Source organism: Cervus canadensis, chromosome 2 (assembly GCF_019320065.1).
Source record: "Cervus canadensis isolate Bull #8, Minnesota chromosome 2, ASM1932006v1, whole genome shotgun sequence".
NCBI classification, from domain to species: Eukaryota; Metazoa; Chordata; class Mammalia; order Artiodactyla; family Cervidae; genus Cervus; species Cervus canadensis.
The window spans coordinates 13,844,819-13,856,060 of NC_057387.1; the positions used below are offsets into that span (position 1 = coordinate 13,844,819).

General features: G+C 55.5%; 1 protein-coding gene across 1 annotated transcript; it reads left to right on the forward strand.

Moving 5' to 3' along the window:
* Positions 1-923: 923 nt before the first annotated feature.
* MEX3A (mex-3 RNA binding family member A) lies at positions 924-10,987 on the forward strand. The gene is made up of 2 exons (XM_043453908.1): positions 924-1,855; positions 5,438-10,987. Exons 1-2 carry the CDS (start codon positions 1,402-1,404, stop codon positions 6,544-6,546), a joined length of 1,563 nt encoding a protein of 520 aa, XP_043309843.1. The 5' UTR covers positions 924-1,401; the 3' UTR covers positions 6,547-10,987.
* The last annotated feature ends 255 nt before the right edge of the window (positions 10,988-11,242 follow it).

Consider the following 11,242-nt stretch of genomic DNA (forward strand, 5'->3'; position numbering starts at 1 on the left):
TGGGTCTCCATTCCACCCGGTGTCTTCTTTCCTCCTTCCGTCGCACCCAAAGCTCGTGGCTCTCACCCGAAGCTGTTAACTCCTATCATGCCTTTAAGACTTCCCTGGCCTCCCCTCTCTCGGTCCCCTACCTCTCTCCACCGCTTCATCCTCCTCACCTCATTTCCCCACGGCCCTCCCAGCTCCCCTCCACTGATGAGAAGGATGTTAACTAACTCACCTCCCAGTCGGTGCTTCTCTGATCTCCGAGACTGGGGGGAGGGAAGGGAGGAAGGGGGATGGCTTGCCGCTTGGGGAAGAGGGGACCCCGTCTTTTGCCAGGGGGTCCCACCCTCCAACCCGGCACCCCATCCCGGCCCCCCACCCCCACCCCCCAGCGCGCAGAGCCGTGTTCTCCACGCATCGCCGCTGCGGGCTTTGTCTGCTCTGCGGAGAACCTCTGCCCGCGGCCGGGAGCCGGGATCGACTCTGGGAGAACGGGAGGGGGGAGCGGAGAGCGGAGAGGGAGCGCGGCAGGGAGGGGGAAGAGGGGAGAGAAAGCGAGAGAAAGCCGCAGTGACCCAGCCGGGACAGCTCCCCGCCCTTTCCCCCCGCCTCATTACCATAAGAAAGAGGGACCTAAGACTGGCCGGGATCGCGAAGGAGCCCGTTTTGGGAGGGGGACACACTCCATTAGCCTGTTTTCCACCCGTTCCGTTTCTGTACACTGACTCCTTTCCTCTTTAAAAATGAGGGACCTCGATCGCCTTCCCGCCCCCAGCTTCGCCTCCCAGCAGCGGGTAAAGACCGAAGGCACATCCCTATCTTCCTCGGGTCAAGGAATTCGTCCCCGCGCCCCCGAGGGCGGGAAACTACAACTCCCGGCATGCCCCGGGCGCCCCCGGCGCGCCCCCCTCCCGTCAGTTCCATGCTGCTCCATCCAGTTCATTTAAAACAAAAGAGTTTGAGCGCTGGAAGGGGCTGGGCTCTATTGGGGGCCACTGAGCGCCGCTCCTGGACTGGGGCTGGGTGCGGGAGCCTAAGGGGGGCGTCTGGACGGTGGGGTCTGGAGACTCCCGGGACCGAGGCGGGAGGGGTGGGGGCAGAGATCCCGCAGCCCCCCGCCCCCCCCGTCACCCCCGGAGAGGAGAGGAGATCTGCTTTCTCGGTTTTGCTTCTCTATCCCCCCACCCCCACCCCGGGGGCTGGGGCGAGGGGAGTCGGGTTACAGGGTGTTTGGGGAGGGGGGCTTAGAGGGAGGGTCTATCTTTCTATCTCGCTTTCTTCCCCCCTCCCCAGTTCTTTGTTCCCCCCTCCCCACACACCCCCCTCCTCCCCTCTCCCCTCCCCTCCTCTCTCCCCTTTTCCCTTCCACCACCTCTCTCTCTCCCTCTCTCTCTCTCCCCCAGCTTTTGTTTCGCCATGCCTAGTCTAGTGGTATCTGGAATAATGGAAAGAAATGGGGGCTTTGGAGAACTAGGATGTTTCGGGGGAAGCGCTAAGGACCGAGGGCTGCTGGAAGACGAGCGCGCCCTTCAGCTGGCTCTCGATCAACTCTGCCTCCTGGGTTTGGGGGAGCCCCCCGCCCCCACGGCGGGCGAGGACGGGGGAGGTGGGGGGGGCGGCGCCCCCGCGCAGCCGGCCGCCCCCCCGCAGCCGGCCCCGCCGCCGCCGCCCGCGGCGCCCCCGGCCACCCCGACGGCGGCCCCCGCGGCGCAGACGCCCCAGCCCCCCACCGCCCCCAAAGGGGCCAGCGACGCCAAGCTCTGCGCTCTCTACAAAGAGGCCGAGCTGCGCCTGAAGGGCAGCAGCAACACCACCGAGTGTGTACCAGTGCCCACCTCCGAGCACGTGGCAGAGATCGTGGGCAGGCAAGGTAAGCGGGCGCCGGGACCACGGAGAGGGACTGGAGTTGGGGGGCACCCCATCCCTAGCCCGGAAAGTTCACTTCCTCCCTCCTTGCCCGCCTCTGGCTCAGTCCCTTCCCCACAAAGGGGGACCCGCCCCCTACCCTGATTTCGAAGTGCCTCAAAGTTCCCTGCTACCCCCTTAGTTGGAACTGTCCTCCAGATCCTTCCTTCCCTAGGGCTCTGCCCTTAGACAAAGAAATATCCTCTCTCCGAGAGAGGGAAAAGGGAGGGGGATCGGTTTTCCAATCCGGGGAGGCTGTCCGGAGGGGGTGTCCACTCGTAGCCGGAAAAACTGGCCGAATGTGCAAAAGAGTTACTCAGGAGCCCCAACTATGGCATCTGCTAGTGGTTTGGGGAGGGGGCACCCCTGGGACCCCCAGCCACCTGGAGTTACAGACTTTGGGGGAGACCTGGCCCGGGAAGGCAGACTGAGTATCTGTCTCTTTGTTGGGCTGAGTGTAGGAATGGAAGGGGGTGTGGCTCATGGGAGGGTCCCAGCCTGGGGGTGAGGTGGGGAAGGGGGGCTGCTGGGAGGAGGGAGTCCTGTGGTCACCCACACACCAAAGTTGGATGGTCTATGGGATTTTGGAAGGGGTGCCTCCAACGAAGTGCCACGTCCCGGTGTGGACCTCTTCTCCTCCCTCTCAGGCTTTTGTTCTGGGCTGGCCACGGCAAGGGGCCAGAGGCCTGGAGAGGGGTCTCTGGTAGTAAGAGAGTAGGACAGGGTGGGAAGGGGCGTGCTGAGGGGTGAGGAATCTTCACCTGGAGATTTGGTGGAGGGCATGGGTCTGGGTGTGTTGTTGGGGAGTGGGGGGGTGGGTACAGAATTAATCCAATGTAGAGTGTCTGATACCACACCCTCCTCTGCTCCAGCATCCCTGGGCGGGTGGGGGTGGGAATGTTGGTAAGGGTCCAGACTGAGCAGACGGGATCCTGGGGACCCTTCCCTCTCCCAGTTTCCCAAAGGGGAGTGTGTGGGGGGGGCGGGATTTGGAAATTGCAAGGGGGCTGGACTGGGGAGGTGTGGGGTGGGGGAGGAGCAGGGGAGGAGCTGTCCCACAGTGGGGAACAATAGAGGAGCTGCATTCCGGCTGGGAGTGAAGGAGGAGGCCGGCTGCTGGCTGGGGAAGAGGGGAGGCAAGTCAGGGGGGCCCCTATTCCACATCACACCTCGTCTACCCGAAGTGTGGGGGGTTGGGGGGATTTTGCTGGGAGATCCAGAATGGAGGAGGGGAAGATGCCACTCCCCGGCGTAGCCCTCATCCCCCTGGGGCACCCCATCTCTTGAGATTTCTGGTTTTAAAAGTTGGATTTCCTCTTGTTGTCAGAAACTAGGGACCCAGAGCCCTGGAATCGGGTGGGGACACTGTTATCTTTTCTTGGGTGCGGGGGTGGTCTTGGGAGGCCCCGGAATTTCATGGAGTCATTCTTTCCTCTTCTGCCTCCGCATCAGATGGGCCTGTCTCTCATAAAAGTAGGGGGATTTCTCCTATTCAGAGAAGACAAGCCTCCCCCTCACTCCTTAAGGAAATGGAAGTCCTTTCTCTTGTCTAACCTCCCTTCTCCTGCTGTAGTGTCAAGGCTGCTCTATTTGACCTCTAGGAAGGTGAAGCCAAGTGGGTCTTCCCTTCAAGAGATGCTTCTTCGGGGTTGGGAAACGTAGGACAAGATCCGCTACCAGTTCTGCATCTCTAGGCCTCTAGCTTTTCTCCTTACTTTTATACCTGGCCTGTTCTCCTCACCCCAATTCCAGTCCCCAAAGACACCTATAACAGCTCTCATGTAAGTTTAGGGGCCCAAAACTTAGAACCAGAACCCAGGTGCCTATCAGATGCCATGCAATTAGAAGTTGTAGGAGAAGGGTCTTCACTGTTCCTTCCCCCGCCCCCCGTGCCTCCCAAACAGAACAATCATTTACTGACATTAAAGCAGCAAGGATGTGGGCTTGACAACAGGTAGGACCTCTCAACTGCCAAGAGGTCTGAAGACAAAAAGGGAGGAGCAAATTCTCCTTCCTAAGGTCTCTTGAAGGTGAGGAGAGCTGCCCCCAACCCACTCTCTCCTCCCACATGCCAATCTGGTAGGTTTGGAGAAGAAGCCATCTGGAGTGGAGGAAGGAGAGGGAAAAAAAGATGAGCTCACCTCAGGCCTATGGTTGGAGGGTTAGGCAGAGTCAGAAAACTAGGACCACTGGCATTGGTTGGGGAGTGAGAAAGGGAACTGTGAATGTTTATATGGAGACGGGTATGAATGTCTAAATGTGAATGGGGGCAACAGTTGTGGGCAGGGGTGAATTGGAATGTGCTGCATGTGTCCTGGGAATGATGGGGATGGAAGAGTGGGCTGGATGAAAGGATGAAACACAGGGAATCCATGTGTATCAGGGAGAGGGGTATGTGAAAGTGTGCATTAGACTTGCACCACAAATAACGTTTAGATAAAGGTAAGCTGCATAGCGGCTCCTAGGTCCGTGTCTGTGTGTGCATGTACAAACACACACATGTAGCATGTGTGCTTTGAGAAAACATGTGAGTCTCTGAGGTTCTGTGTGAAGACAGGGGCAGGGATAGGGAATTGGAAAAGGAGGAGAGAGGTTTGTCCAGTCAGCCGTCAAGGTCCGCCACCTTTAGACTGCAGTCTGGCCATCCCAGCCTCCCTCACTTTTCTCTTTCCCTTTCTCCCTCTTTGTCTCTCTTTGTCTGGGCCATTCTCCTTTCTCTTCCTGCCTGTCTCCCCAGCCTCTCAGCTTTTACCCCCTCCTTCTTCAAAGCAGGAGTATGGGTCTAGAACACCTTCTCCCCAACCCTACTCAGCCCGAGGCCCATCTTGGCTCTCCTGCCCCAGGGGACAGGGGCAGGCACTGTGTCCCTCACACATCATTATCCTCCTTTCCTTCCTAAAACGGATTCTCAGACCCTTCCTGACCTCTCACACTCCATGAGTTGCTGAAAACTTGCTGTGAATTTGGGACCAGCTGAGACACTAATGGGTGGAAGGCATGGGAGCAGATGTGGGTCAGTCGTCCCAGTGTAGACTGGAAGACACTTCTAATGCATGGAGATCAAGTGAGGAGTAGACTGTAGGCTTCTGAGGCAAGATCGGGGTCAGTGACAGACTGGAGATCGCAGTTGCAGGGCAGGGCAGGTGATTGAGCGATTTGGAAGTTTGTGAGTAGCCAGAAATCAGTAGAGAAATTGGGGGAAACAGCTAATGGTTGTCGAGGAGTTAGTGAGTAGGTTAGCAGCTTGTCTGGGAAGGTCAGTGATTATTTCAGAATTTCAAAGAGTGCATGAATTTGGAAGTCCTATATGGAATTCAAGGGAAAGTTGTGACATTTTGCAGTCTGTGGTTGATAGATACATTGGATAGATTTAAGATACAGTAAGTGAATTGTTCTGGTTAGAGTCGGGGGGGGGGGGGGGCGTTCCCTAAGGGTAGACAGAGGTTCCTGGTGGGCTGGGTATCAGAGTAGGAGCAGGAGCTTGTTGGCTCCAGCACAAACCTTCTTGCCTTGTGAGTTTATTTCTCTCTTCCCTTCCCTATCTCAGGCTGCAAGATTAAGGCTCTGAGGGCCAAGACCAACACCTACATCAAGACGCCCGTGCGAGGCGAGGAGCCAGTGTTCATGGTGACTGGGCGGCGGGAGGACGTGGCCACAGCCCGCCGGGAAATCATCTCAGCGGCCGAGCACTTCTCCATGATCCGCGCCTCACGCAACAAGTCGGGCGCCGCCTTTGGAGTGGCGCCTGCTCTGCCCGGCCAAGTGACAATTCGTGTGCGGGTGCCCTATCGCGTGGTGGGACTGGTGGTGGGCCCCAAGGGGGCAACCATCAAACGCATCCAGCAGCAGACCAACACGTACATTATCACGCCAAGCCGGGACCGCGACCCGGTGTTCGAGATCACCGGTGCCCCGGGGAACGTGGAGCGTGCGCGCGAGGAGATCGAAACGCACATCGCGGTCCGCACAGGCAAGATCCTCGAGTACAACAATGAAAACGACTTCCTGGCGGGGAGCCCCGACGCCGCGCTGGATAGCCGCTACTCTGAGGCCTGGCGGGTGCACCCTTCCGGCTGCAAGCCCCTCTCCACCTTCCGGCAGAACAGCTTGGGCTGCATCGGCGAGTGCGGAGTGGACTCTGGCTTTGAGGCCCCGCGCCTCGGCGAGCAGGGAGGGGACTTTGGCTACGGCGGGTACCTGTTCCCTGGCTATGGCGTGGGCAAGCAGGACGTGTACTACGGAGTGGCCGAGACTAGCCCCCCGCTCTGGGCGGGCCAGGAGAACGCCACGCCCACCTCGGTGCTCTTCTCTTCCGCCTCTTCCTCCTCCTCCTCTTCCGCCAAGGCCCGCGCTGGGCCCCCGGGAGCGCATCGCTCTCCTGCCGCCTCCGCGGGGCCCGAGCTGGCCGGACTCCCGAGACGCCCGCCGGGAGAGCCGCTCCAGGGCTTCTCTAAACTTGGGGGGGGCGGCCTGCGGAGCCCCGGCGGCGGGCGGGATTGCATGGTGTGCTTCGAGAGTGAGGTGACTGCCGCACTGGTGCCCTGCGGACACAACCTGTTCTGCATGGAGTGTGCAGTACGCATCTGTGAGAGGACGGACCCGGAGTGTCCCGTCTGCCACATCACAGCCACGCAAGCCATCCGAATATTTTCCTAAGCCCCTGGCCCCTGGCCTCCTGGGGCCGCTCCCCAGGGGCCCTTCCTGGAGCTGTTTTCCACTGGGGCCTTTTGCAAATCAGTGATTTGAGGGGCAAGGTGCTTAGATACTCGTTTGCTGGGGAGGGGGGAGGGGAGGCGATGGTGGCTGGAGGGCGGGGCCGCTTTCAGAGCCTCTGGTCCCCCTGTCCTGGAAAGGTTGGGAGGGGGGCCAGGCCGGAAATTTTACTAGAGTTACAACTCTGATACCTCAACATACCCTTCAATCCGGAAGCAGCTAAGAGAAACTTTTGTTTTGCCAGAGGTGGCCGCTAAGGCATCCTGACTCCCTGCCCGCCCAACTCACACTACCCCTTCCTCTAGGGAGGGGACGGGGAACGGGAGAGGGAGAATTACCATCTGTATCTAGAGGTGCTCCAACAATCCCCAAGCCTCTGGTCCTGACCTCTGACCTCCAACCTCGACCCTTTAGACCCTCCACCACCTTGTATTCTGTTTGGGGATTTGTTCTGGGCTTCCAGCAGTCTGAGGGGGTTGGGACCCTTTCACGAGTCTGAATAGATTTTCTGAGGGGGAAGGGGAGGAAGTATGCCAATCAATAAAGGGCTCAGAACTCGCCGCTCCCCACAAAGCTGGGCTAGGGGAATCTGGAGAGGGGTGCTCCTCCGCTTTGCCTCCACTCTCTCCTCGCCATCCTCCTTCCCTTTGGGTTTTCCTCTCTCCTTTGCTCTCTCCTCCAGCTCTTCTCTCTGCTTCCCCTTGCCAGCTGTCACAACCAGCCCTCGTCTTGCTCTTCCTCTTTCTTCCCTTCTCGCCTCCTTCCTGCTCCACCCAGCCCAGCTTTGGGGACATTATCCCCCTGGGGAGAGGCAGAGGGAAAAAACATTTTGATGGTCCCCTCAGTTCCTCTTTGTCATTCGGAGGCCCACTTTTCTCCTCCTCCAAAGAAACACCTCAAATTCTTGATAGAATGTATCCCTGTTCTCAGTGAATATTTGAAGAGGGGACTAATACTGGGGTACATAAAGGGTCAAACCTCCACCTTTATCATCTTTGGGCATTACATTTAGGGAGCAGTTTGGGGGCTGGATTTTCTGGTGGTGGGAGGGGGTGAGCCAGGGTAGTGTGTCTGCTCTAGGGGAGCAGGAGAGGCAGGAAGAGAGGCTGCTGGAGGGAGGGAGGGTCCTCCTCCCTTGCAGTGCCCCATTCCCTGCGCCCCTCTCTGGACCTGACCTGAACCCTTGTTAACAAATTAATCATGAAGTCTCTTGTCTCACTCACTGAGGAGAGACCTTGTCTTCAGAGGGGTCACTCCAGAGCCAAGCAGGATTGGGGTGCAGCCGGGCCTGTTCTAAGAATCATGTATTATTATAGGCCTTGCACCCCCCTTTGCTGCCTCCCTACTGCTCACTTGGGGCAGTCACCAGCCTCCCACCCTCCTGGTTCCGCTGGCCGGGCTAGGAGGGGATGGGGGATGGGAGTCCCCCGGGGATCCTAGGAGATTCTTGTATATAGTAGGGTGGGACTGTCCTAAGTGATCTCTGAGCCTTGAGGCTCAGGAGTCCCATTCTTCCTGGATGGAGAGGGGGTGCAGGGATGGGGGCACAGAGGGGATTTCCTCCTCTCCTTCCTCCTGTTGTGAATTAACTCACCTCTCCTCAGCCTTCCCCTCCAGACCACCAGCCAGGGAGGGGAGCGGAAGGAGGTCACAGCCAGGAAAACTGGCCTGTGACAACTTCCCTCCTTCCCGCCAATGTGAGCCATCCTGAGATGTCTGTACATTAGAAACCAAACCAAATGGGCACCCCTCGGTCGCCGAGGGGGGGTGGGGGGTGGGAAGATGGGATGTCTGTCTGTCGATCCCCTCCCCCCTCCACCACCCACAAAGGCGGAAGACTGTTACGCTAGGGGGCTCGGAAAATACAATCCCACTCTTACTGATTGAGCCAAACCTAGAAACCAACGCAAAACACAGTGAGAGACAAAATAGAGGAGAGAAAGAGAGCATGAGAGGGAGCGAGATAGGCAACCAACACAGGAGAGAAAACAAAAATAGAAAAAAAAAAGCAGTTCTTTATAATTTAATATTCTATTTTAATAAAGGCATTTATTACCGTATAAATGTAGCAAAGAACCTGGGCTAATATGAAAAAAAAAAGACTTTTTATTAGGTAATTTATTATATGAAAAGGATATTTTATTTTATGATAAAGTGATCCTTAAAAAAATAAAAAAACTTTAGAAGGTTTAGAATATATGTAGGGAGAGAAGAAGAAAAAAAATACATTTGTATTCAGAGTTAAATCTTAAAAAAGTGTTTTTAATATATGTTCTGGTTTACGTTCCTTTTTTCCCCCACATTTTTTTGGGGAGGAATGTCGTTTGCTTTTCCGGGGGAGCATCCTGGGATGGCTTGTGGAGACAGGGGCTAGGGGAACCTGGTCCCTCTGGGGCCCTGCAAGTAGATTGGATTTCACCCCCATGGCTCCCCCTCCCTCTCCCCCTCCCCTTTGGGGGAGCCGGCAGAGCCACACAAAGAAAGGGATTAAGGAGAAAGGAAGAAGCAGTAGGACTGAGGATCCTGGGGTGTCCCCCCACTCGCTTCCCCTGTCCAGTCCCAGGGGCAAGTAAGGTGGGGAAGTCCAGAACTGAGGCCTAGCAGGCCTATGGGAACCCTCAGAGAGGTGTGAGATTTAAGAGAGATAGTTTTTTGTTTGTTTTTTTTTTTAACCAAAAATGAGAGAGAAGAAAAACCGAGGGGTTTAAAAGAAAAGAATACTACAAAATAATAATAATTAATAATAATAATAATTCAAATTTATTTCATATAATCCTAGAGACAAAGAGAAAGAATTACTAGTTACTTAGTAGACGATATTCAGATAGCTTAAAGTTTAGTAGCATTGAGGGCCCCTGGGTCCAGTAGAATGTATAAAAGTCATAATGAAAAGGAAAATAGAGGAGGGAAGTGGCTGAGTCCACCCTGAGCCCCCCCCACCCCATCTTCAGATATCAGGGTGGAGCAGGTTGCTAGTTATGGTTGGGAGCTTCCTTCCAGTCTGCTGGGGTTGATTCTAAGAATCCTTGGATTTTTAAATTATAGGACAAATAGATGAGGGGCTCAGTTCCCAGGGTCTTTGAAAGGATGAACACTGATCATTTCAACCAGAGGAGGGCTGGGCTAGGGACAGCTGAGGTGGGAAAGCATGGTTGGCTCCCTGTCTCTGGGCAGCCCTTATTCCAAACATGTCCTCTTGGGGCTTTCTGAGAGGAGGAAGACTGCCCAGCTTTCACCCTCTAGGGACAACTTCTCCCAGGCTTAACTGAGGAAGTCCTTCCTGAAGTATAACTGCAATCCACTCTACCTCTGATTAATTCAAGAGCCTGGTAGGTCATTCCACCAACAGACACACACACACACTTCTTACTTTCTCAGAGCTTCAAGGGGACTGGAGGGTATCTGTCCCCCATTCTTATTCCTACCCAATATTCACTTAGCTTCTGACCTCCATGGCAGCAGGTAGAAGAATGATCTCAATAATCAGTCTCCTTTAAAGCTGCACTGTGCTTTACAAATTTGCAGAAGTGCTCTATTATCTCTAAGATACCAGGGACTTGCCATCCACTGGGGTGGAATGGAGACACTGTCCTTGAAGGCCTGGGAGAACTGGCCCCTAAGGGTACAAAGTCAGGGGGTGCAGCAGGGACTTTGGGTGACCCCTACCTTAACCATCTGTTTTAGTTCACCGCCATCTGTAAGAGTTCAGATAGAGGTCATCTGCTGTACCCTGACCCTCCCCACAGAAGGCTGGGGAGCTTGGCTTTTACTTGTGAGAAATCAACTCGTTTTTTAAGCACTTGCCTTCTACCAACCCCAGCTTGTAATCAGGTTGGTCCCCCCACCCTCGCGCCTGTCCAAGGGGGTGTAGAAGCCTCTTGACTCTTGGCAAGAAGTTCCATGACCCTAATGACTCTGTCATGCCCCTCCCTGGCCCTAGACCCCAAACATATCTCCTCCCCAATTTACTCTTCTCACCCCACCCAGGGACAGACTTTTCCCCTGCTCTTTTTGTCCTAGGAACCCCGCTAGTTTGGGAAGGTAGCGTCTGGGTTGGGGAGGGCTTCCTCTTCCCTGCTCGAGGGTGCGGGTGGGGTAGGGTGGGTGGGGGGAGACAGCCCTGGGGCAGGGGGAATGGTCTCTCCACTGTAGAAGTAGAGTAGGATTGTGGTCAGACTTAATTTGAGGCATCTAGTGAAGACACGTTACAAGTCCACCAGGAAAACCATTTCAAAAGCAAAATAAAGGCGGGAAACAAAACGGACCCATGAATAATCAAGTCAAAGTGATGTTGCACAAAATGCAGAGAAACCAAGAAGGGGGAGGGTTAATGTATTAAATGTGCTATTAAGAACTTAATTTTATTAAAAGTATTATTACTTAAGGCTCAGGCTGCTTTCTTGACACGTTGGTTGGAACCACCTGAGGGTGAGTGGGGTTTTCTCTAATGTCAGTCCGGGCGACCTTGCTCACCTTGCATGAAGTGGATGGCTCCTTATCTGTCTGCTCTCCACAGCTCCCTACTTGGGTCTCCAAGTGCTCAACCCCTCTTTTCTCTCCATTTACCTCCTTCTGTTCCTTGGGGCATCAGGGGACCTCATTCGACCCTGCCTTGCAGAACAGGAGAAGGCTAGGCAAG